Source organism: Pipistrellus kuhlii, unplaced genomic scaffold, assembly GCF_014108245.1.
Source record: "Pipistrellus kuhlii isolate mPipKuh1 unplaced genomic scaffold, mPipKuh1.p scaffold_m20_p_12, whole genome shotgun sequence".
NCBI classification, from domain to species: Eukaryota; Metazoa; Chordata; class Mammalia; order Chiroptera; family Vespertilionidae; genus Pipistrellus; species Pipistrellus kuhlii.
The window spans coordinates 35256752-35284659 of record NW_023425427.1 but is presented as its reverse complement, the minus strand read 5'-3'; the positions used below and the strand labels follow the sequence as shown (position 1 = coordinate 35284659).

Here is a 27908-nt window from a genome sequence, read left to right as displayed (position 1 = left end):
GGTGCCCGCCGCCACTTCCGGGAGCGCCGGGCCGCGCCGCTGGTTGTGCTGTCAGCGCCGCGGGCCGCGGGGCCGGACAATCGGGGGCCCGTCCCCTCCCGGCGCCATGGGGGCGCCCGCGCGGCTGCTGCGCGCAGTGATCCTGGGGGCGCCGGGCTCCGGCAAGGGCACCGTGTCGTCGCGCATCACCCAGCACTTCGAGCTCAAGCACCTCTCCAGCGGGGACCTGCTCCGCGGCAACATGCTGCGAGGCACAGGTGGGGCCGCGGGGCGCGGGGCCTGGGCCGGTGTGGGATCTTGGGGGGCTGGTGGGGGGGGGGGTGCGCGTGCGGGCGCAGCGTGTGGACAGCTGCAGGCGGGCTAGGGGGGAAGGAACGAAGAAGTTGGGGGAAGTAAAAGTTCAAAGGGAACCCTTTGGGAGGCAGGTCCAGCCCGGGTCGCAGCTGCTCCTAAGAGTCCATCGAACTGGGGCTTATTCTCCACGTGCCCTTGCGTCTAAAACACCTTCCTTCCTTCCTCCCTCCCTCCCTTCCTTTCTTCCTTCCTTCCTTCCGTCTCCTTCCTTCTGTCTTCTCTTCTCTCTTCTCTTCTCTTCTCTTCTCTTCTCTTCTCTTCTCTTCTCTTCTCTTCTCTTCTCTTCTCTTCTCTCTCTTCTTCTCTCTCTTCTTCTCTTCTCTTTCTTGGTTAACTCAATGGGATTTTTTTCTGATTCTGACCCTTGCCCCATAATCTGAAGGCAGAGCACTCTTTGCCCTCATTGCAGTCACACAGTTGGCATACATCTTGGATACCCCCAGAGATTTTTTTAGGCACAAAAGCTATTCATGTGAGTGGTAATCTGAAAGGTTGTTTTGTTCTCATGCCAAAAAAGTTTTTATAACTCAGCACGAAATCCTGTGAAAAACAACAACAAACTGTACACTTGACAATGAATCGACTTTATGTAAATTATAGTTTAAGAAGGCTGTTTTCCAAAAGTCAACATTGGGGTGAAGTGGGTTCCCCCCTCCCTTCCCCTCCAAAGTGCTGATCTTTCTTTTCCAAAATAGAACTCATTTTGAAGCTCATTAAAAAAAAAAAAAAAAAAAAAAAAAAATTACAGCCCTAGCTGGTTTGGCTCAGTGGGTAGAACGTGGGCCTTGGGACTGAAGGGTCCTGGCTTCCATTCTGTTATAGTCAAGGGCACATGCCCAGGCCCTGGGCTCCATCCCCAGTGGGGCGTGGGCAGGAGGCAGCAGATCACTGATTCTCTCTCATCATTGATATTTCTCTCTCCTTCTCCCTCTCCCTTCCCCTCTGAAATCAATACAAATATATTAAAAAATAAATTACAGAAGTAATGCCTGCACAAGGTTAAAAAAAAAAAGGGAGGGGGGGGTAGGGATTAGAAACAGGACAGAAGCCTGGCCATGGGGAGGGGACATGGGCGGTTGTCCAGCCTGCCTGCTGGTCGAACTCCTGGTCGAAGGGACAATTTGCATACTAGCTTTTTATTATATAGGAAATACACCAAGTGGACAGATTATTATGCGCTCAGAGATCATAATAATCTGACCACTCAGTATATATGTTTTCTGTACCAGTGTGTTATCATTTTATGTCTGGATTATCTTTCCACATGACAACATAGACATCTCTTTCATCCTTTAAGTATCTATTTGCGGAATCTACTATAATTTATTTAATGGCTCCCCTATTGATGAACATGTAGAATATTTCTAAGTGGAATTTGTTTATTTCAAAATACTGACATTTAAATTAAAAAAAAAAACAACCACTCCAGGGTTTTTAGTTTGTGTCTTGGACTTCAGTTCAGCTGGTGAATTACTACTTTTATTTTTCTCTTCTTAACATGGATCTTTTTTCTTTTTCTTTTTTTCCCCTTTTTTTAAAAAAAGGTCATACAGTATTTTGTAGTTAATTCTACTTCTTCAAACTATTAAGTTGCTTGGCTCCCTATGTGTTCTTGATGCAACATTCTGAAGTAGTTATGTAACAATAAGCAGTCTCCAGGACTGCCCCCAGTTGGAAAGGAGTAAAGAGAATCCTTAAGCAACTTGCTGAAAAATAAGTCAGCATTGACGCATAACTGTGCAGTTAAAGAACATCTTCAGTGGAGCTAAGGATATGTTAGTTTGTGAAAGCACAAAACGGTAAAAGAAATAAAGCGAATAAGTAAACGTTTTAAAACTCAAAAACAATGTTCTTTGTCCTTAACCTCCCTGACCCACCTCCTGTCCTCCTTCCGGCTCCACATAAAGAGAGAGGCGAGAGGGAGGGAGGAGAGGATCACTAGGAGAGATGTGCTTACCTCAGGCATCTGTTTTCTCTGGAGTCTTTTCAGGGAATTCTTTATCAAGGAAAACAGAAAGTGGAGTTTAGGGAGGTGTCCTGAGATTATTATTACAGGTGTTTTGTTTCTCAGCACCAAGAACGTATTCTCAATAAATATTTGTGAATGGATTCGATATTTCCCAGACACAAAAGAGAGATGCTATCATTTATTTAAAAAAATAAAATACTGCTTTGGCCCAGCGGTGTGGCTCAGTGGTTGGGTGTCAGCCTATGAACCAGGAGGTCACGGTTCCATTCCCGGTCAGGGCACAGCCAATCAATGGATTCTCTCTCTATCATTGATGTTTCTCTCTCTCTCTTCCTTCCTCTCTGAAATTGATTAAAAAAAAAAAAATACTCTTTTGCTGTTGCTCAGAAGGTTAAGTGCCAGGTTCCATGCACTGAGAGGTTGCTGGTTTGATTCTTTAAAGTGGCTCAGCCTTTTAATTTAATAAGCCATCATGTTTATAAATTAAAGGTTTGTTTTACCAGTTATTTTTTTAAATACACTTTGAAATGAAATTTTTATTGGTTTTTAAATTAGAATTTTATTTTTATTTGAGACAATATTTTTTCTATCTAAAATTATCTCATGAATTTCAATGTAGTAAATGCTGCATGGAAAGTGTAATTTAATTGGCACCCGAGAGACCTGGGTGTTCACCTTTGTCCCCAGTAACTGCTATGTTTTATTGAGCAAGTTCTTTTACCTCTCCTGAACTCAGTTCCCTCGTCTTTAAAGGACTAATGTCTAAGGGTCAAACTCCAGTTTCTTGACTCCAGGGCACAGCTATAAGCTACTCCAGGTTTGCTACTGTCCACTTGTTGCATCGTGTTTTCCAGGTCTTACATCTGCTGGGATGATTTTAAACTTCAGCTATACAATACAGCCATGGGTTTTAAAAATACTCCCATGAAGTGGCGTTTGGAAAGTGCCATACCTCTATGTAGCAGTATTTGATGGTACCATAGTTATAGAAATTCCACACTAGGGAATTTACTTGAAGGACATAGCAGAGATGTTGCCAAATATTCATGTGCAAGGATGGTCATGATAGTGTCCTACCTAATAAAGAGGGAATATGCTATTTGACTGCCACGCCTCTCAGCCCTGCCAGGGTGGCAGGCACCCAGCAAGGCCAGGCCTGCCCCCAGGCGGGCCAGGCCCCTCCACACACCTGCCTCTGGAGTCCCCCAGTCCCCTCAGCCCCCCAGCCGCCCAGGGCCGCCCAAGGCTGAGGTAACCAGGGCTGGCTGAGGCTTGTGCTGCCAGCAGTGGCGGCAGCAGAGGTGTGATGGGGGCGTCACCTTCCGTTGATCGCCCGGTCGCCTCTTGCCCCTGAGGGCTCCCAGACTGTGAGAGGGGGCAGGCCGGGCTGAGGGACCCTCCCCCCTCTATCCAGTACATGAATTTTCATGCACCAGGCTCTAGTTTTTTATAGTAAAGAATGATTAACAACATAAATGTCTGATAACAGGTAAATGTTTAAATTAATAATTGTGCAATCGTTTTTTGTTGTTGTTAATCCTTCCTTGAGGCTATTTTTCCATTGATTTTTTTAGAGAAAGTGTAAGAGGGAGGAAGGGAGGCAGAGAGAGAGAAAGAGAGAGAGAGAGATGGGAGAGACACATTGATTGGTTGCCTTCACTGGTGATCGAACCTGCAACCCAGGTCCATGCCCTTGACCGAGAACTGAACCTGGGACCCTTTGATGCTTTAACCACTGGGCCACACTGGCTAGGGCAATAATTGTGCAATTTTGATGAAACTAAATATTTTAAAGATTGTTTAATGATGTGTGAACATGCTCACAATAAATGAAGAAAAAAGGTATCAGCAATAATTTAGAATATAGCATAACTGCAAACACATATATGCAGCAAAGAAGAAAATAATATAAGAAAAATCAGCAAAGGTTTCATTACAATTATTTCTGGGTGGTGAACTTACAGGGGATTTTAATTTTCTTTTAGAACATTTTCATTATCCCCAAAAGAAACCTCATACTGTTTAGCGGTGACTCCCATTCCCACTTTACCCCATCCAACCTGTGCCACTGGCAACACTAATGTACTTTCTGTCTCAATTTTCTTACTCGAACATTTCATGCACATGGCCTCATACAGTACATGTTCTTTTATGTGTGGGATGATTTTTTTCCCCCACTTAGCATGTTTCCCAGGCTTACTATGTTGTAATGTGTATTGATACTTAACTCCTTTTTATTGCTGAATAATATTCCGTTGAATGGATATACTATTATACATTTTGTTTACCCTTTGATTTACGGACATCTGGATTGTTTCAACCCTTTCTGTTATTTTGTGGGTGCACTAAAGTTTGTTTAAATAGCTTAAAGAGCGTTTTTTAACAAGATGAACCTGATGATAAAATGCATTCTCCAAGAAAGCAGGCTTTTGCTAGAATTCCTGGGCATCAAGGCAGCTCATTTCTCCATCTGTCCGTCTATGGATTCATCAAGCACCTAATGTATGCTAGGTGCTTGGAGAAACAGAGACAAGTATATTTCACTTCAAGCATGTCAAACCCGAGGCCGCACTGAGAAGATGCTTGGGGATGCTCACAATTGGAATGTAGGCATGGGAGACAAGTGTCCGTGTGTCTTCTCAGTTTGCCATAAGAGAATACTATCGACGAGATGGCTTCGGCAACAGAAATGTATTTCCTCATAGTTGTGGAGGCTGGACGTCCAAGATCAAAGTGCTGACGGGGTTAGTTCCTGGGGTAGACTTCCTTCGTGGCTTGCGAAGGGCTGCCTTCTCGCTGTGTCCTCGTGTGACTTTTCCTCTGCTGCATCCTTTCTGGGTGTCTCTTCCTCTTCTTGTAAAGACAGCAGTCAGATCGGGTGAAAGCCCCGCATTCAGGAACGCATTTAACCTTAATTGTTTCCTTAGACGCCCCCTCTAAATACAGCTACATTGGAGGTTAGGGTTGCCACATATGGACCGAGAGGGGCACAGTGTGATCCATAATAATACATAAACAGCTCGTTTCAGCAGCAGCGTGATAGTGCTCCAGTGGAGACAAGTCTGCCCCATGGAAGTCCAAAGGAGGAACTTCCGGCTGTGTACGAGGTTGGAGGTTCGCATTGAAAGTCCCTGTAAGGGTGTATCTTGAAGGATGGGAAGAACTTACCAGGCAGCAGAGAAGAGACAGGCATACGCAGAGGCTAAGCGGACCCAGGGGATGCAGAGCTCCCTGCGAGGGGCATGGCTTGTGTGTTTGGTGGACACGGTGGGGAGAAGGGAGGGGGAGAGACATTCAAGCCGGACCCAGGGCCTTCACACAGTTCTTGAGTTGCATTCCTATCCTGAAGCAGACTGGGAAGCGGGGAGGAGTATAGAACTGGGATGGGAGCTCTCTCTAGGTCAGTGGTTCTTAACCTTCCTAATGCTGCGACCCTTTTAATTGGGGGTCACCACAACTGATCCTCATGTTGTGGTGAATCCCCAACCATAAGATTATTTCCGTTGCTACTTCATAACTGTAATTTTGCTACTGTTTATGAATCATAATGTAAATGTGATTTACCTAAGACCATTGGCCTTCCTTCCCCTGGCTGCCGGCACCGGTTTTCCTCCGGCACCTGGGACCCAGGCCTTCACTCTGGCCACAACGGAAAAGCCACGCCTCGAGGCCAGGCTTCTCCGCTCCGGCTGCAGTGAGGCCAGGCTTCTCCACTCCAGCCGCAGCAGAGAAGCCAAGCCTCTTCAGTCATCTTCAGTCTTCACTTGGGCTGGAGCCTTCAGTCTTCGCTCCATGTCTGTGTATGCAAATTTAACCCGCCATCTTTATTGGGTTAATTTGCATACTCACTCCTGATTGTCTGGTGGGTGTTGTAGAGGTACAGTCAATTTGCATATTTCTCTTTTATTGGTGTAGATAATCTTGTGAAATATCTCAGGCATGAGGGCATTACACTTGTTATGCATGGTTAGAAGAATAAAATGAAAGCCCATTTACCCCAGGCAGAAAAACAGCACTTTGGGGCCTCCCACTCTAACTCTACAGTCATATCTCCTTCCTTTCCCCAGAGGGAACCACTATGTTGACTTGAGTCTTTATTATTTGAGAAAGGTTTGTGTAAATCTTTGACAGGGTGTAAACTTATCATTTGTCTCATTCCCTGTCATTCTGAGAGTTTTGTTTTCTTTAGACATGTTTTTTCACCTTTAACATATACTTTTATTGATTTCAGAGAGGAAGGGAGAGGGAGAGAGAGAAACATCAATGATGAGAATCACTGACTGGCTGCCTCCTGCATGCCCCCTACTGGGGATGGAGCCCACAACCTAGGCATGTGCCCTTGACTGGAATCAAACCTGGGACCCGTTAGCCCACAGGCCGACGCTCTTATCCACGGAGCCAAACTATCTAGGGCTCTTTTGACATGTTTTAAAAATAAACTTTTATGTACTTGCTAAAAGTAATTTTGGCAGGAACCAGGCTAATTCTCTGTAGCCCTTGGCACATGTAAAAAGCAACTGCTATTCACAGGCTGGCCAGGCCCTCCTTTGTTCTCCATGGCTAACCAAACAAATTGCCTATTTATTTATTTTTCCAAACAAATTCAGACATGAGATGTGGTTGGTTTGGATAATATTATAAGAATGACCAAACTTTAAAAGGAGATGTAGAATTAAAAATGGCCACTGGGCTATGGTGTAAGAGTTCTTTAGGTATTCTAGATACAAGTTCTTTATCAGATCCATGTTTATATTAGGTCTAGTAATAATTAATGTCGTTTTCTAATACTTTTTTAAATCGTATTTAAACAATACAACAAAATTTAATCAACAATATAGTTGCTGTTGTTTTCTACTACTTGTGCCCAACACTCAGGAAGCATTTTAATCCCTCTGTTGTAAAATTCTTGTGACTTTGATGCAAAAAATTCGGTCAATGCATTTTTGAGGCATTCTTCATTATTAAATTTTTTTCCAAGAAGAAAGTTTTGCAAAGAATGAAATAAATGGTAATTGGAAGGGGCAATATCAGGAGAATATGCAGGTTGAGGGAGAACTTCCCATTCCAACTGGCGCAGTTTTTCAGCAGTGATTCTTGCAGTATGTGGTCGTGCGTTATCGTGGTGAAGAATTACACCCTTCTGATTAATCAGCGCGGGTTCTTTTTCTCTTAAAGCTTGGGCTAACCTTTCCAATTGGGCACTATACACTGCACTTGTAATGGTTTGGTTAGATGGTAAAAGTTCATAATGAAGAATTCCTTTAAAATTCCACCAAACACACAACATCACTTTTTTCGCATGCAAGTCAGGTTTTGGCGTGGGCTGCGGAGCCTCATTTTTGTCCAACCATTGAGGCCGCCTTTTCAAATTAACATACAGCACCCATTCTTCATCTCCGGTAACAATTTGCTCTAAAAACGGCAAACGGTTTTGACGAGAGAGGAGCGAACTGCAAATTGTGGCTCTTTGATTACGGTTGTTGTCGGTCAACTCATGAGGAACCCATTTTCCAAACTTTTGGACTTTGCCAAGTGCACGCAATTGATGGAAATTGTTTTTTGTGAACAATTTAAAGTTGTCGCAAGCTCTTGTTGGGTAATTTGAGGATTTTGCACCAAAAGAGCTTGAAGAGCTTCTTGATCAAAATTGGACACACGGCCTGGACCACTCTTGTCATCTAAAGAAAAATTTCCCTCGCAAAATTTCTCAAACCAACGCTGGCATTTTCTGGCGCTAACTGCATCTTGACCAAGACACTACAGATGTTTTTTGCAGCCTCACTTGCTTTTCTTACTAATTGGAACTCGTAAAGCATGCAGTGCCGAATATGCTCTTCATCCGCCATCTTCTTAGCCCTAGTTTTGCAACAAAAACCAAACCAAACACAAACTTTTTCAAGCAAAACTTGTTAGTTGCACTTCACACGTTCTGTAGATACCACGTGTTTGAAGATTATATCAATACAAGTCAATGCCAAGCAAGATTTTAAACGAATGTTTAAAACGACATTAATTATTACTAGACCCGATAAAAACGCTCTTCCATTCAGTGGGTTGTCTTTTCACTTATGTGATCGTTGCTGATTTGCTTTCCCCCCTCATTCTGCTGTAGAAATTGGTGTGTTAGCCAAGACTTTCATTGAACAAGGGAAGCTCATCCCCGATGATATCATGACTCGGCTGGCCTTGAATGAGCTGAAAAACCTCACCCAGTACAACTGGCTATTGGATGGTAAGTGATGTGTCACGAGCATTTCAGCGGCCCAGCATGAGTGTGGGCGGCAGAACGAGCATTTCCTGGGCTGCAGAGCCCTCATGGATGGTGGGCAGAGAGCCCGAGTTCCGCCAGTGCTCGCCCTGAGGCCTGGGCCAGTCGCCTTCTCTGGGCCTGCTTCTTCATCCGCGTGGGAGGGCTGTGGACTGCATGATTCCTAAGGCCCCTGCAGATGTGACCTTAGTTCCTAACCCTCTTTTGAGAATATTTTATGGCAAGGAGGATTACCACACAGGAAACCTGGAGGGTGACTTAAAATCAACTGTAAACTGGCAGAGGTGTGGCTGCATGGGTTGATTTTTAGGGGGTGGAGGGGAGAGAGAGAGGGAGGGAAGGAAGGAGAGAGAGAGAGAGAGAGAGAGAGAGAGAGAGAGAGAGAGCGAGAGAGAGAGGGAGGAACGAGAGAGATTGTGAGCAATGGGCACACATGATCACAGAGGCTGACAAGTCTCAGGGTGAGCTGGTAAGCTGGGGGTGCAGGGGGGCTTTCAGTCTGAAGGCCAGCAGGATGGAGCCCCAGGAGGACCTGTGCCAGTGTGAGTCAGAAGGCAGAAGAAAACCCACGTCCCAGCTCCACGGCAGATGGTGCTCCCCTTGATCCAGGGTGAGGGTCAGCCCTGTGTTCTATCCAGACCCTCAGTGGATTAGATGAGGCCCATCCACCTTAGGGAGAAGAATCTTCCTTACTCAGCCTACTGATTTACATGTTACTCTCATCCAAAGCTTTCTCACAGACACACCCAAAACAATGTTTAACCAAATAGCTGGGCGCCCTGTGGCCCAATCAAGTCAACACACGAAGTTATCACAGTTGCCCTACAGCTGTGACCTGCTTGGCTGGTGTTACTGCTTCTGTTCAGATTGCTCAACGTTCATTAATTCTCTTCCTTCTTCCCTCCCTTCCCTCCCTTTCTTCCCTCCCTTTCTTCACGTGTGTGTGTGTGTGTGTGTGTGTGTGTGTGTGTGTGTAAAGGTTTCCCAAGGACTCTTCCTCAGGCAGAAGCCCTGGATAAAGTTTATAAAATAGACACCGTGATTAATCTGAAGGTGCCCTTTGAGATCATTAAGCAGCGCCTCACAGCTCGCTGGATTCATGCAAACAGCGGCCGAGTCTACAACATCGATTTCAACCCTCCCAAACGTGTGGTGAGTAGTTGTGATAGAACTGGCCTTCCACAGAGCAGTCCCCTTGCTCTCACAGGCAGAGGTTTTATGACCTTGGAAAACCCTTCCTGCCCCAAACTCCTAAGGGTACAGCCTCAGGTTCTGGTGTGGTCCTTGTCTGGTCCACTCAGTTTGTTAGTGGAGGTGTCCCAGGAGTGACAGGGGTTTGTTATTCCTTCGAAAGCATTTATTGATTTTCTCCTCTGTGTCAGGGGCTGTGTTTGGAGTTGGGGCCATAGGATTTAGCGACACCTTGGCTTATTTAGGTCAACATAAGAACGCCCAAACCTATAGAGAATTTCTATAAAAATCGACACAAACAGGATACGCCTGGAAACAAGATCCCAACAGACTGAGAAAAATGCTCCCCAGAATCGCAGGGGACAGCTTCTTTCAAGCATTTGGAATTAAGGAGGGAACATCAGGAAGATGATAAGAAGGTGGGGATTGGATTATAGGATGGTTAACAAGATTATATGCTCTTTTGAGGGTGGCTATCAGGGATCTGAGTCATTGCAAAGGTGTGTCACCTAGATGCTCAGAAACAATGGACAGGGCTTACTTAAGGCAAAGATAAACTTTTTCCTAAAGAAGTTATATGCCTAGGGCATGACTACCCACTGTGACCTGCCCAGTTAGGAGTTTATGATCGGGTCACCCTGCGAGGGTACTTTTTGCAAGACCCCTTTTTCATCCACGACATGAAATGATTTTGAGGCTGCTTAGAAAACCTTTTAACTCTAAGGACTGACATGGCTCTGTGCTGCAATGATCTGGGTTTGGATTTTATTCTGTTTATTTAAAAGTACATTTAAAAAATATATATTTTATTGTTTTTTTACAGAGAGGAAGAAAGAGGGATAGAGTTAGAAACATTGATGAGAGAGAATCATTGATCAGCTGCCTCTTACACACCCCCTACTGGGGATATGCCCGCAACCAAGGTACATGCCCTTGACCAGAATCGAACCTGGGACCTTTCAGTCCGCAGGCAGACGCTCTATCCACTGAACTAAATCGGTTTCGGCTAAAAGTACATTTGTGTGCTTGGTGTTTGCGTAGATAAGAAATCTGTTTTAAAAATCCTGTAACTGCTTATAAGAATGTTTGACAGCAGCGTGCCCTGACTCCCATGCAGGGCCTCGACGACCTGACCGGGGAGCCCCTCGTGCAGCGGGAGGACGATAAACCGGAGACGGTGGCCAAGAGGCTGAAGGCTTACGAAGCTCAGACAGAGCCAGTCCTGGAATACTACCAGTGAGTCTGTTGCTTTTCAGAACTTCTCTGCAGCGTCAAGCACTAAGGCAGTTTTCCATCATCCATAGCTTTACAGCTAAAATGTTAAAACATCAGAAGATCCAGTTCAAATTGAATTAGACCATAAAGGCAGTGCGTTAGCATGTGTAATAGAGAAGTCCAGATGGTAGGCTGGGCTTCCGTCATGCTTCAGTTTGATTCGTTTTGCCATTCTCAGCTTTGTATCGACTTGGACAGGTGTCAGGAACAGCCTTTTCCTGCAGGGCTGAGGGGTCACCTTTTCCCAGCGAACACAAGCCCTGAGTGTCACACAGACTGAACCTATGGGAACAGCCACTGTGGTCAGAGAATGCTCTGCAAAAACTGATGGAGGCAGAGATTTCTGCCCATCCCTAAAGCAGTCACTGGGGTGGGAGTGACTGGTCCACACCTGGAGCTGGGAGTGGGTCCGTCTCACCCAGATTCTGCTGTCTGGTGGAGGGAGGACTGGAATGAATGCTGGGGAAGCAACCCTAATAAGATCCACTTCCTAAGCTTATAGGACAGAAAACTCAAGTGGCAACCAATTCTCAGATCATTTATTTGGTTAATCATCTTTAAAAGCTTATATTCTTTTTTTCTTTTTTCTTTTTTTAATATGTGTTTATTGATTTCAGAAAGGAAGAGAGAGGGAGAGACAGAAACATCAGTGATAAGAGTGAATCATCAATTGGCTGTCTCCTGCATGCCCCACACTGGGGCTTGAGCCCAGAACCCAGGCATGTGCCCTGACTGGGAATCAAACCGTTTGTTTCATAGGTTGATGCTCAACCACTGACCCACACAGGCCTGGCTAAAAGCTTATATTTGTAACGTAGTTTTGTTTGCCCACAACAGAATATGGTATCTATACTAAATAATATTTAACTCAGGCTAAGAAACAATCCAGTTTCCTTTCCGTCCCCACTCCTTTTATTCATTCACTTACTGAACAATGACACAGTTGTCAGGACAGAACAGTGTTGTGTTTAGGGCACAGACTCTGGAGCCAGACTAAGTTCAAATCCCAGCTCCTCCTTTATTATCTTGGTCTTAACCTGTTTTCTTCTCTGCAGAATGGGGGTGCGAATAGAGGTTGAAAGATTGAGTTCACATGTCTAACTCTCAGAATTATTTCTGACACGCAGCATTTTATAATGATCAGTTGTTATTGTTATAATAGGGAAAGTATGCAGTGAAACTAAAATAATAGTCTGCAAATTGTTTTAATAGATATTTCTGGAGGTTTAAATTATAAGGGAGTTGGCGATCCACTTTCTACAGTAGCTGTTACAGTAATTTTGTGATTTGTGTAATGAGGCTGGCTCTGCAGATGGCCAGTACTGGGGCCCTGGGCAAGGGATTCAACCTCTATGCCACAATTTTTTCATTTGTAAAATCAGGGCATATTAAATAGTACCTCCTTTATAGGGTCATTAAGGGAATTAAGTGAGAGAATCCACATAAAGACTTATGGCAGCCCTGGCACTATTAAATCACTCAGTGCTAGCTATCATTTACCCTGCCCAAACCCAAGAAACTCTCACTTTCTGTCTGGGGGTGAAGCAGAGAGCTGGGTAAATAACATTTATCATAAAATGTGCTTATTCCAATCATGGACCTAATTCACATCAGCAAAAGGGAAATGTATTGGTCCTGTAACTAAAATGTCCAGAGGTGAATGCTGGGTCCAGCTTGTTCAGTGGGCTTGGGCTCCTCACTCTCGGCGCCATTTTCCTGTGTTGGCACAAACTCAGGTGGGCTCTCCTTGCCTAAGTCCCTCAGCTCCTGCTTACCGCACTTAACCTCCTGCCAGTTCAGCTACCCCAGCAGAAGAGAGCCTCTTGGCCAACAGAAGTCCTAGAGTGGGTACTGATGAGCTCATCATGTCCCCCCGTGAAGCTGGGAAGTGGGGACAATCCCACCAGAATCTTGTGACCGTTTCCGTAAGCCAGAGGACACCACTGAAACCAAAACCCAGGTTTTCCAATGCCCAGCCAAATGCCTCTCTTTCGTGATCATGCAGACTTTTACTTATGGAGACCCTACATCAACATTATCATCCTATCTAATAAAAGGGTAATATGCAAATTAACTGTCACTCTGTAACAAAATATGGCGGCGCCCAGTTCTCTCAGCCTCGCCAGAGTCCCCCAGTCCTGTGGGGCGGAGGGTGGCCGCTGAGAGCATGAGTGGCCTGGCGGAATGCTTGCTTCCTTCCTTGCCGTGCCCGGAGCCAGAGTGGACACAGTCAGGGACGGGGGGCTAGCCTGCAGCCTCTGTGGCTGAGTATAGACCCGGAGAGGAGATGGAGGGCCCTCCTCTCACAGTAGCCACACAGCTCCCTCCCGACCCCCATGGAAGCAACAAGGCTTCCTCTCGCCTCCTGCGGAAGCAGCACAACTCTCACCCAGCTCCCATGGGTGCTGGCAGCTCGCTTCCGCCTCCCATGGAAGCTGTGTGACTCCCATTGGTGCATTGTATTCCGCCAGCACCCTTGGAAGCAGCGGGCAGCCTACAGCGCACGATATCATGTGATGGGCTACGAGTCTTATATAAAAAAAGGCTAATATGCAAATTGTCCCCTCTATTGGGAGTTTGACCAGGAGGTACAGCCGGCCAGCCAACCACCCCCGGCCCGTCCCCCTGGCTGGCCCTCCCCACCCGAATGGGGTTAGGGTTGGCTGGTCAACCTCGCAGCTGATTGGGCCAGGCCAGCTGGACCCCACCCATGCATGAATTCCTGCACTGGGCTTCTAGTCTTTTAAGAATCACTTTGAAAAAGTTTTTGAGGAAGACTCAGACTTGTGTTTTTTTTGTTTTGTCACCTTTAGGAAAAAAGGAGTGTTGGAAACATTCTCAGGAACTGAAACCAACAAGATCTGGCCCCATGTATATGCCTTCCTACAAACAAAACTGCCACAAATAAACCAGAAGTCATCTGTTACTCCTTGAGGAAAAGCCGGTGTAACTAGTAAGATGAGCAGAAGCTCCTTGTCCTAAGACTCAGACATATATGAATTCTTCAGAAATTTTGTTAGTTCATTTCTACTGATTTTATTCTGGAAATTAAGATGTGCCAAATGAGTCAGATTCTAAGATTTGTCTTTTGACATCATCTAGTATGTTTTATCCAGTTATCTTCGATAGGTGTGCAATTTTAAAACATCAAATATGTCTAATAAAACTTTTGAAAAGTCTTTTAGAGCATAACTAAAAGAGCAACTGGTTGCACTCTAACTTTTGTTCAGAGATTAAGTGGTTAATAACATTTCCTTATTTTTCTGGAAAAGTAAAGAAAAAAAATTCCATGTCACTTGGGAAAAGTCTCATCAGAGGCTTTTGCTTAGAGTGATGCCAGAAAAGCCATACCTAGCTCCGTGGTACACTGTGTCTTATAAAATCCCAGAAAAAAAGCAACTGGATTTATAGATTAGTTGCAGGATGCAAATTCACTGCTGCCTCTACATGAAGAGATTTATAAACTAGCCATATATGTTGTACTTACTTTGTTGTAAATGTACCTTCAAGGTTACTCAGAATTTTCAATTTGCTATAAAAATATATCAGTTAGCATATAGGAAAGTATTTATATGAGGAATTGACTTAAGTCCTGCAGAAAGACTGGAGTTGAATTTACAAAGGAAAATGTAAAGACCTATGTTTTCAGATATTACTTTGGTTAAGAGATGTGCTTTTGGACCTACTTGCCAGTTTCTCTTTTTAATCAAAATGTCTGATCTGCCTTGATGAGTAACATTCAAGTAGGAAAAAAATTTTTTTTTTAAATAAAAAACCCACACCCATGGCACTAGGTAAAGCAAGCATGCGCTGTCATTGGGAAACAGATCACGTTCGTCTGGGGGAAATTCCCTTGACAGATGTAGCAATCATAATTAACTGGTATGGCAATGAAAGGAATGCCAGGACAAGGAACTAACTGAGTTTGTTGAAGGAGTTTATTCCTAACATTCCCTGCTATCCTATTTTAAGGGTAAAGAACTTTGCTGATGAATGTCACCTAAGCAGCTGTTCTAAATAAAAAATGTGATTCCTTACGGGGGCCACAAGGATGCATGCGTGTATGTACTGTGGTCTGGTAGGAGGAGTGGAGCAGTATCTTCAATGTATTCTGACTTTGCTTGGTGCCAAATCAAATGAAACAAGTCCTTGTACAAGCTGTTATTAACAGAAAATATGATGTTTTATTCTAGGCACTTAAAATTCAACTGCCAATTAGTGGTTCTTATGTATTTTATGGGGAGGATAAAACTTTTCCTTTCTTTTGATTTTTTTAAAAACTCAATTTGATCTTTCAAAATGGACCAAGGCTTTTTAAAAGGATTACAGCAAACAATCTGTTCTCTGTAAAACTTTCTATAATGTCTTATTTGAATGTTACTATTATGTGCTTTCTAAAAAAATGTGGGCTATTAAACTTATGAATTATCACCAGTTTACCAGGAATACGTTGGTATTAAGGCATAGAACACAGTTCCAGTTTAGAACTGTGGGTATCACTTTGTCTTTGGTAGTTCACAGCGCCCACTCCTTCCCACCTACTGTTCTCATGCCCTGATGACTCGCTGGCTTCTGAATTAGTGAGTGGTTTCTAATAACTCTTAAAACAGTACACAGGCTGCTTTCATTTCATGTTATACTTTGCCTCATGCTATAAAGAACTACAGTCATACTGGCCTTCTTGACACCCTTAGGAGATTTGGAATAAAAAACAGGCAGAAGAACATGGTTATGAAATAAAGGACTCTTCTTCCCTATCACCGTTCCCTCCCTCCTCCCAAAATACCAAACCCAAAGTTTTGCACATAGAGCCATTATTTTATTTTATATAAAACACTTGCATTATTGTTTTTTTCTTTATTAAAGCAAACAAAAAGAACTTGTTTTATGCTGAGTTAATATCATAGACCAGCAGTCACCACCAGGTGGATCCGCAGACCACTGGTGGTCCGTGAGGTAGACAGTTCTGATGAAGATTATCATTGCTGAGGATCGCATCTGCTAAAAAAATGATGCTGTAATGACATGATTTATGTACTATATGGAAATGTTTGGAGCTGAATGCCATTATTAGAGGCTACTATGTCTTAAAGGATAATGAGAACTGTATTTAACTCCATTACCCTATTTTCTGGAGTACCACAGTTATTTTGGTGCAACTTATATAAGCCAAGTATGTTGTGGGAAATGAATATTGGCAGTTAATACATCAGAAAATTTATTCCTCAATTCCATTTGAAATGGGTTAAATACTTGCTTAAATTCCTAAACCCCAGCCCACAGCTAACATCTCCCCCCCCGCCCCCCAACACACACACAGCTATTCATAATGGCATTCCAGTAAAGTATTTGGATACTCATTGTGGCAAAGCTTACCTGTTAAAAACAAATCATGCTAATTACAGACCTCAAATTAAACTGTTGTAATACTTGCTACTATTAGCAAGAATAAATTTGTATTTTTTGAAACATATTTCATAGAGGAAGAGGGAGAGATAGAAACATCAAAGATGAGAATCATTCTTGGCTGCCTCCTGTACAACCCCTTCTGGGAATCAAGCCCATAACGGAGGCAACTGCCCTGACTGGGAATCGAACAGTGACCTCCTGTTTCACAGATTGATGCTCAACCACTGAGCCACACCAGCTGGGCTAAATTTGTATTTTAAAACATATTTATAAGTTGTGTCTTTTCATTGACAAAAGAAAATATTCCCAGACACTAGTAAACTGCAGAAACAGCTTTCTTGTCTTCACAATCCAAGATTTTGATTTTGGCAGTTACAATTTAAAAATGTTTAAATCCATTCAAAATAAAGTCTAGCTGTGCATAAAGCTTTTGAGAAAAGCTGATATATTTTGTAGTGTTCATAACTCAATCTCCCTTTTCTTAAAAAGAAAGCTCTCTAGCCCCACTGGTGTTGCTCAGTAGCTGAGCATTGACCTGTGAACCAAGAGGTCATGCACGGTTCAATTCCCAGCCAGGGCACATGCCTGGGTTGCAGGCCCCACCCCCAGTGGGGGGCATGCAGGCGGCAGCAGATTGATCTCTCATTGTTGATGTTTCTATGTCTCTCTCTCTCCCTTCTTCCCTAAAATCAATAAAAAAGATACACACACACACACACACACACACACACACACACACATATATATCAAGTAAAGTTAATCTGTCATGCCACACTGCACTTTGGAAGGATTTTACCGAAGTGTAAATCAATCTGGCGATGTGTCATATTTCGCCAAAGGACTCTAAATAAATGTTTGAAAAGCAAGCAGCACGAAGAATCATGCTGTTTAAAAACACACAAAAGGAGCATTAAAAAAGAATAGAGATCAGGAGAGACAAGATGGCAACCGATCCGTAGGGGTGTCGAACTCAATCAGAGAAGGGGCCAAAATCTAAAATCCAGCCTAAATCGCGGGCCGAATGGTTTACTGAACAGTCATAAACTGTCATTGTGATGGAAACGCAGCGGAGTGCAGTGATGACAGCGCGGTGCGGGCCACATTGCAAGGCCTGGCGGGACGGATTTGGCCCGCGGGCCTTGTGTTTGACACATGTGGATCAGAGGGACTTGTTCTGAGCCTGGTCCCAGAACAGATAGAATCGGCTTCTAAGAGTCGCTCAGGGAGTATAGATTGGCAAGCTAAGGGGTGGCAGAACTCTAAAAGGAGGTAAGGGTCCTCTGGACAGGATTTCCTGACCAAGCAGCCAGCGCTGCGGCGGGCGGCGGCGGAGACCTCCCCGGAGCTACGGGCTCAGAGGGAAGGCTGCGCCATCTCACCAATAAAAAAGGACCTTCTCTGAGGCCTGGAGAACCCACAGCAGAGGGGACCATCGAGCAGCTGTGACATCCCAATCGGTGGATTCAAGGGAGTTCTTCAATCACCCACGGAAAGGAGAAAGAAAACCACATCAGACATCCTGAAAAGAGAGGCCATGGGCAGACAAAGAAATAGCCCGCACATGAAAGAAAAGCAGGCACCACCAGAAAAGGAAGTAAACGAGTTAGAGGCAAGCAACCTACCAGAGCAGGAATTCAGAGTAATGATCATAAGATGGCTAAAAGAAACAAAAGATCTAGGAATTTTTATTTTGCTATTTAGAAAAGATCTAACTTCAAGTCTAATTAAGACTTATGAGAATGGTTGTGACATATCAGATGGTAAGCAATTTTAATCAACTTTAATTCATCTTTGTATCCTTCCACTAGCTTATGTAGCGCAAATACTTCTGACCTGTGAAACAGTACATACATGTCCATTATAGATGGGAAATGGATGCATAGAATTTAATAAAACATGTATGATATAGAGGCAAAATTTAAAAGCTCTTCCTCCTACCAAAAAAGAAAAAGCATAGCTAAAACCCAGCCAAGTTCATTTTTTTTTTAAATATATTTTATTGATTTTGTACAGAGAGGAAGGGAGAAAGATAGAAAGCTAGAAACATCGATGAGAGAGAGAGTCATCGATCAGCTGCCTCCTGCACACCCCCTACTGGGGATGTGCCCGCAACCAAGGTACATGCCCTTGACCGGAATCGAATCCGGGTCCCTTCAGTCCCCAAGCCGACGCTCTATCCATTGAGCCAAACTGGTCTTGGCCATTTCTATCCCACATCAATTTAAGAACCGAGATGCATGACTGACTTTGAGAACAGTAAATTGACATTTTTATTTTTTCAAGATTAATAACTTCAGGATCACTTGGTCTAAACCTACAATCAATTTTTTATTCTGTAAGAAAATCTATTTACTAGATTCATGTTCTTTGGGCAGCATGTTAATTCCCTTTTAAAAGAGCAATAGGAATGCTAATCTGGAAGATTTTCCTAAAGGTATAGATCATAAACTAATGAGGCAAAACTTGAAAGAACCCATTAATGATACAATTGGATACTAATGGTTTAATTGGATGAAAATGTTACCCATCTGTCTCTCCTAGAGAATAATTTTAAATCAGCATTATTTCCACTACCATTGATAAAATGAGTTAACAGGGAATAAATGGAGTGATAGCTATTTTATTTTAAAAACATTTTATTAGAATATTAATTTTATCAATTGAAACAAGAATCCTTGATGGATAGATTTTTTAAAATATCTCTTTATTGATTTCAGAGCAAAGGGAGGGAAAGGTAAAAATATCAACAATGAATCATGGATCAGCTGCCTCCTGCATGCCCCCTACTGGGGATCCAGCCCGCAACCTGAACATGTGCCCTTGACCAGAACTGAACCTGGGACTCTACACTCTATCCACTGAGCCTACCTGTCTAGGGTCTTGATGGATGTTTTTTAAAAAATATATTTTTATTGATTTCAAAGAGAAAAGGGAGAGTGACAGAGAAATACAAACATCAATAATGAGTCATTGATTAGCTGCCTCCTGCACGCCCCCTACTGGGAATGGAGCCCACAACCCGGGCATGTGCCCTTGACCAGAACTGAACCTGGGACTCTTCAGCCTGCAGGCTGACGCTCTATCCAGTAAGCCAAACTGGCTAGGGCTTGATGGATATTTTGATGTCAAAGATATTTCACTCATTTTTGCACTTTCCATGGTTTGTGTCAAGAGAAAACTGTCCAACCTGAAATACGATCCCTTTGTTTCCTATACTCTTACTATTAAGAAACAGAAAAGACAACATTTCTCTTAACAGGAGTTCTTAGTACTAAAGAAAGAAGAAACAAATGTCAATTTACTGTTCAATATGTAAAAATTATAGTTTTTAAGTGCAAATCATGGCATCAGTCAGTGGCTTCTAAAATAAATCCAATCATACCTTTATATTCAAAACATAGAACACAGTACCCTTTGCAAGTTAAAAATAGATATAACTTTTAAAAAGCTCTTCAATACCTGTTTTAGAAAACAAAAAACCCTTGAAGCATTGTTTACTCAGTACTTTGATAATATCTCTTCTAGTTTAATCATTACCTCGAACTTAAAAAAGGCAAAATGAAATTCAAAATAATTTGGATGTTTATAGGCAAGTGAAGGGGGAAAGTGAAGTTGAGGAACAGAAAGTATCATTTCTGTGAAACTGAGGATGTTACTCCTGTGTACATTATTCTCTATTTGATAGGAAGGGAAAAATAAGAAGTTGCTCCAGTACAGGAAAACAATACAAAACAAAAAGCTCTGTAACTAGGTCATTGGTAAAAATAAAATAAAATAAAATAAAATAAAATAAAATAAAATAAAATAAAATAAAAATGTATAGGCTGATGAATACTACCATATAAGTTAATCAAACATTTTATTATAGAGCATATCTTTATATCAAAAGCACAAAAGAGTTTTATTCGGAAAACGGGTAAGACTGTGATGTTACATAAGTATGATTCAATAATTCCAGTCCATTTCTATGGATACTAAGTGCCTTATCACCCCGGTTAGTAAAAACAAGGTGCAAATGAGGCCATGGTTACAAGTCTGATCATCATATGTGTCCCTTAGCAATATTTGGTTTTACAAGTTGAGACATGTATACCTAATCTCAGTCATCTTCCAAATGTTTGCTACTACGGGTAGTCTCAATGGGATTGAACCAAAGACTATACCCAATACAAATCAAAGCTCATGTTCCTATGTCAGAAGATTAATCCTCACATAATGATAGCATAATTAGCACTGTCATCTAATTCCAAATAAAATGAATCATCAAATATCCTCTTATATTTGAAGTGAATTATATTGGAAGTAGTAAAACTCAGCAGCATTCTATGGTAACTGAGCTAGAGAGAAATGACAAATGCAGTAAAAGCCATCATTATCCACAAGGAATACCAAATTTGTAGAAGTAAATAGTTGGCAGCTCAAGGCAGTTAGCTCTACAAGCTTTCTCTTGACTTTTAAAAAAGTCCTTGGCTACATACATCAGAGTGAAACGAACAATAAACCCAATTTAAAAAATCAGATTCTTCCTGTTTGTTCTTATAGGCCATTAATATTTTTTAAAAACTTGCTCCCTGAGAGATCCCAGACTATGTCAAGTAAAGAAATTAAGAGTGAGCTTGAAGTTGCTTTTATTAAAAAACAAAACAAAAAACCCCCTCTATATTAGCTTTTTCACTTTTTAAATCACTAAATCCCTTACTATTAAAAAAGTCAAAGGGTAAAATCAACTCCTAAGGAATACAGTTTTGAAAATACTTAAGGGGTTAATTTATTGTCTATAAATTTGGTATTAGAGCAAAAAATCTAACTGATGGTGCCAAAAATACAAATGTATTATTATTTTAAGGGGAAAGACTGTTTTAATTTGTATCACCCAACTTATTTAGTAAAGTAGATTATCAACTACTGACTTATTGCTTTTAATATGATGAAACACCAGATGTGACAGCTAAATTAGCAGTAGGATACAAGGACATTTTTATCTTTAATCATTTTTGTAGAGTAGGGCTTGTATACATCCATGTAAAAAGAGACTGTAGCAGATACCTCCTAGAATCAACCAGTTCTTGTAAACATTGCATTTGTGCAGATTTTCATACTTTGATTCTAAAATTAAGAACAATAAGATTAAAGGCAAATTTAGTAGCAAAAAAACAAAGTCCAGTTTGACTCTTGCAACATATGGTACCACTCCTCTCTTCAGAAAAAAGAACCAAAACAAAAAAATCTAGCAGCGCATAAAAAAAATTTTTACAAAACATTTCAGTACTCTTTTCCCCTCCCATCAAAAACCGAACAAAAATAAAGTGCAGCACCCATAAAAGTGTCAAGAAAATAGCCAAGTTCTTCCTTTTTTATAACAAAATAGTACTTGGCCTCAGCAGTCTTAACCAAGTTATACAGTGTCCATCATTTTGGATTCATCATCTTCTTTATGTACCACTGAGTTTAAACTGCAGAGAGCTGTATTGATAGAATACGGAAGATAATCTGGATTCTGAAAAGAAAAGTATAGAGAAGAAACAATGGATGATAACTAGTTTATGCCAGTATATGCACATACATATTCTGCTTCACGTTCTGTTTTCTCTGTAGCGTAGGAGAGTGGGCAAGAAGAAAGACTTTGAAGTCAGACTTAGGTTGAAACCCAAGATAAAGAAAAATAAACTATTACCACTTAACCCAAAGAGATGTGATAAGGACAAAAAGATGTATGTGAAAAATACAAATGTAAAAAATACTTTTTTTCTTTTAATAAAACTATGTAACTTTAATTATTTAATTATACAAGGCTACATCTTCCTTGTAATTATATGTAGCTATTGAAAATTTAAAATATAAATGACTTTAAATCAGAAATGTATTTTGAAGATTATTATCTAATTAGAACAGTAAATACTAAAAATACAACACTTGAATTAGGAAAAACCTATATACTGAGTAAAAATTATAGCTATCTTTAGAGTTTAATTTGGTTTCTCAAAGGTTAAAACAAACTCAAGTGAGAAATCTTTACTCTTCTGAAAAGTACTCAGACCTGTATTTTAAAAACTGAGTGTAAAAGAAGAGTTTAATTTAGATTTTAGTTATTTTGTAAACACAATAACAACTCATAAATGTTCTATTTGTCCATTTCTAAAACTAGGAACAGAAAACCTTATTCAATGCATGCAAAAATGAAACCACTGAGTGTTAAAGCACTATGATCTAGGAGTTTAGATAAGTCTTCCTCAAGAATTCGATTTTCTTTACTCAATTGTTCTGAATACTGCCAGCAATTTAAGAGTTTTACTACCTATCACCTAGTTTCATTGATTTCATTTAATAAACACCAGCAAGGAAAATAGTCCAAATAGGGGATACATGTCTCAAACCTCTCTAAATAAAAATACAATACTTTGCCTTAGCTGGTTTGGCTCAATAGATAGAGTGTCAGCCTGCGGAATGAAGGGTCCTGTGTTTGACACTGGTCAAGGGCACATGCCAGGGTTGTGGGCTCGATCCCCAGTAGGGGGCGTGCAGGAGGCAGCCTATCAATGATTCTCTCTCATCATTGAGTTTCCATTTCTCTCTCCTTCTCCCTTCCTCTTTGAAATCAATAAAAATAGATGTTAAAAATTACATATATAAATAACACTTTGTGATTTTTTTTTTAACTTTAAAAGTAAAAAAGCTAGCCAGAAATTGGATTATACTCAATCAGGTCTATATGAAGGAAATGGCCCTAATAACTGACTGAGGTGTGGAACACTAAACATTGGACCCCAGCTTTGCCTCTACCACTTAATATAATGCAAACTTCAGAGAGAAAATAATTTATCACAACTTAATAGAATTAAAAGCTAGCATATAGGATAAGCCTAATACTAATTATTACATATGTCTTTATTAAGAAGCCTTGTTTTAGTTTTCTCAAAACTAATGATAATGATATTTGGCTTATTTCTCAACATTGTTGTCAATCTAAAAAATGAAATTAAAAGCTAAAATGTTACCCAAATTTAAATTATATAAAAATTATTAATACTTGCATTACATTATCCCATTCTCTACAGAAATAGAATGCCAAGATTTAATTCCAAAGTTCTTCAGAACAAAAGTCTCTATTAAGACCAGGCTCCAGTTTTCCTTGAGAGTTGGCTGAGAAGATTCTCCAGAATTCATCTAACCCATCTTTCTAAGAACTGCACATCATCATGAAGAGACTTAAATACACCTAACCATAATCTATACTTAAATTCCTCTGATTACCCCATATTCTCATCTAGTAACATTCTCAACTATTTCTTGTCCCATTGACCAGTTCTTCCCAAGAGCACATAACTGTCTTCTCCTATTTCTTATATATGATTCAAGCAGTTATGGTATAAATAAATAAGCGGTGAAGGAGGATAGAAATCCAGGATTAGAATATTAGCTTCATCATTTATTTTATTCAGGCAAATTACTTAATTCTCCACAGTTTACTTATCTATAATATGAGTGAAAAAGAATCATAGGGCTTTTGAGATCATTAAATGATACAACATATAATAGTGTTTTGCAACCTATAAACTGATATAATAAAAATGGGGTTTTATTATGGTAAGCTTTTCTTCCAAGTCTTCTCTCAGTTGACAACTTAGCCCCTCAGGTTGCCTCTCATCTTATCATATTTCCCTCACCAGTTGATAGTCCTATGCATCTACAATAGCTGAAATCTTATCCAGCCCTTCTCTCCCTCAGAAGGAGTAAACTAGGATGCTCTTCTCCCACCATGATGAATTAAATCTAAATAATCCTGGTAATGTCATCAATTCAAAACTGTCAAAATTGTATAAGCCCAGGTCCTCAGTCAAAATTACTGTAAGGGATACCTAGCGGCAGATCTTAGTTGCTATTTGATACATAGAACAAGAACTCTCAAACTGGAAGCAACTTTTTGATAATATCTTATGATATTTTAACATATATCTTTCTTATGTAAGAATCAATGATATCCTTCAAAAAAAATTTTTCCTTTACATTCATTATGTGACTTCTTAATTTTAAGTTTCTATATTGGACTTGATAGTGACTTAGTCATAAAATTACCTTAGGAAGACTATTTCCCTGTGGACTCAAGAAAATGAAGAGAAAATTATCACTATATTTAAATAGCAATAAGAGATATTTTGATTATTCCCATCCCTCAGAATAACATTTTTGGCTGACTTAAATATGATCAATTGCTTTCCTTAATTTTCCCTTTCTCTTACAATACAAGTGACAACTGAAATGGCAAAATTATAGAGACATAAGATCAAGACATTGAAAAATCTCAATTCCTGCTTTATGAAATTTAAAAATAAACACAGGGCTTTCCTCACATTGTCTTCTGAATGAAAACTTCCTTTTCATTGTGTAGGCAACAGACCAAACTTTAAGCTAAAGCTGGTCTTAAAATTTTGCAAATGAGAGATTACTGAGCTAAATTAAAATCCTACTAAAGTCAAAATGGGCATCAACTTTCTAATGATAATTTAAAATCACAATCCTAGGCAGATCGGTAGTCTAACCCCCTCTTCTTTTTGACATAAATGTTAGTGACATGGTTGATCTAACAGCAAACTTCAAAGAAGCTCAAACAGGTGGCTTATATTATCAGAAAGAACAGTTTAGCATAAACTATGTTAATGTGGATTAAAGATGTTACACCTGGCAGGCAACACCAACAATTAGCAATACTAAATAAACTCATGCTTTGAAGCTAATTCACTTTAATAAATTCTTAAACAGTACAGATCTACTCAGAAAAAAATGTTCCTTAAGCTATCTTAAGAAGTTTATGATTGAAATGATAAATAACTAACAATTGCCCTTAAGAATTATCAATAGCTAACACTTGCACAACTCATCTCTTTTATTTTAAAAGAGTAGAATTTGGTGTCTCTTTAAATACCTAAGAAATAGAAGAGATTTAGTGCCAAGACAGGGCATGAAATGAAACTCTGTGTTCTCTTTTAACGTAAGAATTTTAGAATGGTCACACCTAGCCCAGCCTGCGTGGCTTAGTGGTTGAGTGGCAACCTTTGTACCAGGAGGTCACAAATCGATTCCCAATCAGGACACAATGCCCAGGTTGTGGGCTCAATCTCCAGTAGGAGGCGTGTAGGAGGCAGCCGACCAATGATTCTCATCATTGATGTTTTTATCTCTCTTCATCTGAAATCAATAAAAAAAATTTTAAATAGCCACAACTATCCTATATAATAGAAACCTAATATGCAAATTGACCATGACTCCAACACACAAGATGGTCACCCACATGTGGTCAAAGATGGCCAGCCCCATGTGGATACAAGGGGGCTGCCACAAGATGGCCAGCAGGGGAGGGCAGTTGTGGGAGGCCAGGCCTCTAGGGGAGGCCAGTTGAGGGTTACCAGGCTTGCAAGGGAGGGCAGTTGGGGGTGACCAGGCCAGCAAGGGAGGGCAGTTGGGGGTGACAAGGTTGGGGAGGGCAGTTAAGGGCAATCGGGCCAGAAGGGGAGCAGTTAGGTGTCCATCAGGCTGGCAGAGGAGTGGTTATGGAGTGATTAGGTTGGCAGGAAAAAGCGGTTAGGGGCAATCAGGCAGGCAGGCAGGTGAGGGGTTGGGAGCAGCAATCATGGATTGTGAGAGGGTTGTCTGACTGCCCGTTTAGGCCCAATACCATCAGGTCTAAACGGGCAGTTGGACATCACTCGAGGGGTCCCAGATTGGAGACGATGCAGGCTGGGCTGAGGGACATCCTCCCACCCCAGTGCATGAATTTTGTGCACTGGGCCCCTAGTATTTCATGTAAGAGTAGTTCAAAAGAACAAAAATTATGTGAACTATACATTTATAAATAAACATTTGCTTTTCCAACTTACCTGTGGTAAGGATTCTAATAAACCTATAGATCCAACACCAGAATGGAGAACATGATTCTGAACTGTCATAGGTTGAAAACTTGGTGATTGAGAATAAAGTCTGACTCTTGACTTGAAAGCTTCAAGTTCATTTTTGAATGCTTCAAAATAACCTTCTTCCTCGGCCTAGAAAACACAGAACATAAAGACTGTTTTTGAAGACTTCTAGACCACACAGTAAATTCTAACAAGCATATATTAGGTATGAAATAGAGGAAGTAGAGATGAGGTGAATAGTTTAAATGTAGAAACCACCAAGTTTCCTGTTAGATTTGTGAAAACTTATTGTTTTATAAAACAAATGATCACTCTTTAAAGATACACAAATATAAAAAAAGAAAGTAGACTCTCCCCCCCTTGATTTATCTGAATTCTTGACAAGATTCAAAATAGTCCTAATTTATCTTCTCATATTCTCCTCCTCTTCCCATTGCCAAGCAACAATCAAAGAATACTTTTTAAAATCTTATAATTCTCCACCAAATAATAAGGGGACACTATTACCTGTCTCTAGTGATTCTCTGATTCTATATTCCTTATCTGTAAAAGTTATGAAAACCAAGTAAGACTCAATAGAGAATTGAATTATGAAAATATTTTAGTGTTTTAGTTAAGCAAGTACCTTTTCCCCTGACATTATAGAAAGAGATAAGTACAATGAGTTTATTGAGGTATAATATGAGCAAAATTCAAGTACAAAATATCCTTTTGGAAATAGCCTCCATTTATAAATGTTTCCATAGCAGATCAAGAATGACACAGTGCCAATTCTACACTAACAGAACACAGGCTTTAAGTTCAAGTGGTGGAAGAGATTTTGTCAGTCTTATTCCTTAATATCACTGGGCCCATTTGTCTGCAATGCTATTTTTAATAATTCATTTTTATTCAGAGAGAGAGAGAGAGAGAGAGAGAGAAAGATTGAGAGAGAGAAACATCAGTGAGAGAGGAATATCATCAATCGGCTGCCTCCTACACACACCCCTCTTGGGGATTGAGACCACAATGCGGATATATGCCCTGACCAGGAATTGAACCAGCAACCTCTTAGTTCCTGGATCGATGGTTAACCAGAGCCAAACCAGCAGGGTAATGCTATTTTTAAAAATATGTAGTTTATGTTGTATAAGTAGATTAAAACCTGTGGATTAGTTATCAGTATCAATAGCTATACAGATAATGCAGAAAATGTTCTATACTGCCATTCTATCTTTTTACAAATAGAACTATTTAAGTATATTATAGCATTTCACCTTGGCCAATATATGGTATTTGTGTGGACATATGGAATGTTAGTCATTATATCCCCAAAATAATCTTTCTGAAATAGTTATGCAACAAACTATTAAAGGAATTAAGTAACACAATTGCTGGTCTTTCTGCATGCCTAAGACGTAGGAATTTAGATCTAGAGAGATTTGACTGATTTTTGTTTTATTAAGTAACCTATGGGTGACTTACTTAATTCTATGCTAATTTCCTCACTTGTAAAAGAGAATAAGCCTCGCCCTAACCCGTCTGACTTGAGTGG

The 27908-nt window shown here is 40.8% G+C and overlaps 2 protein-coding genes and 1 long non-coding RNA gene across 10 annotated transcripts in view; 1 reads left to right on the top strand and 2 right to left on the bottom strand.

Moving 5' to 3' along the window:
• AK3 (adenylate kinase 3) lies at nt 1–27883 on the top strand. 4 transcript variants are annotated; one of them, XM_045580172.1, is made up of 6 exons: nt 7–257; nt 8436–8555; nt 9571–9743; nt 10900–11018; nt 13871–14010; nt 27124–27883. In XM_045580172.1, exons 1-5 carry the CDS (start codon nt 107–109, stop codon nt 13989–13991), a joined length of 684 nt encoding a protein of 227 aa, XP_045436128.1. In that variant the 5' UTR covers nt 7–106; the 3' UTR covers nt 13992–14010; nt 27124–27883. The 4 variants fall into 4 exon arrangements, with proteins under 4 accessions (XP_045436129.1, XP_045436128.1, XP_045436127.1 ...); XM_045580171.1 differs by lacking the exon at nt 27124–27883 and adding an exon at nt 15924–16521; XM_045580173.1 differs by lacking the exons at nt 13871–14010; nt 27124–27883 and adding an exon at nt 16894–16915 and having other exon boundaries at nt 1–257.
• CDC37L1 (cell division cycle 37 like 1) overlaps nt 2190–27908 on the bottom strand; it is a 40174-nt gene continuing 14455 nt past the window's right edge. For 3 of the 5 annotated variants that reach the window (XM_045580170.1, XM_045580168.1, XM_045580169.1), the window contains 2 exons: nt 26339–26503; nt 2190–2350 (listed from right to left, as the gene is read on the bottom strand). In XM_045580170.1, the coding sequence (XP_045436126.1) occupies nt 2192–2350; nt 26339–26503 (324 nt within the window). In that variant the 3' untranslated portion in view covers nt 2190–2191. Of the gene's footprint in view, nt 2351–10789; nt 11095–20308; nt 21964–26338; nt 26504–27908 lie in introns of those variants that run through there. The other 2 variants (XM_036433957.2, XM_036433956.2) reach the window with 2 other exon arrangements.
• Nucleotides 17206–19266, bottom strand: LOC123652146. Its single transcript, XR_006741305.1, has 2 exons — nt 18709–19266; nt 17206–17309 (listed from the first exon to the last, which is right to left on the bottom strand). It is a non-coding gene; the product is annotated as an uncharacterized LOC123652146 (long non-coding RNA).

Bases quoted from the DNA above. Each gene is read 5' to 3' on its own strand.
- AK3 (XM_045580172.1), top strand. From the start codon at position 107: ATGGGGGCGCCCGCGCGGCTGCTGCGCGCAGTGATCCTGGGGGCGCCG. The intron at 9,744-10,899 runs GTGAGTAGTTGT...ACTCCCATGCAG, and splicing joins TCAACCCTCCCAAACGTGTG to GGCCTCGACGACCTGACCGG. The intron at 11,019-13,870 runs GTGAGTCTGTTG...TGTCACCTTTAG, and splicing joins CCAGTCCTGGAATACTACCA to GAAAAAAGGAGTGTTGGAAA.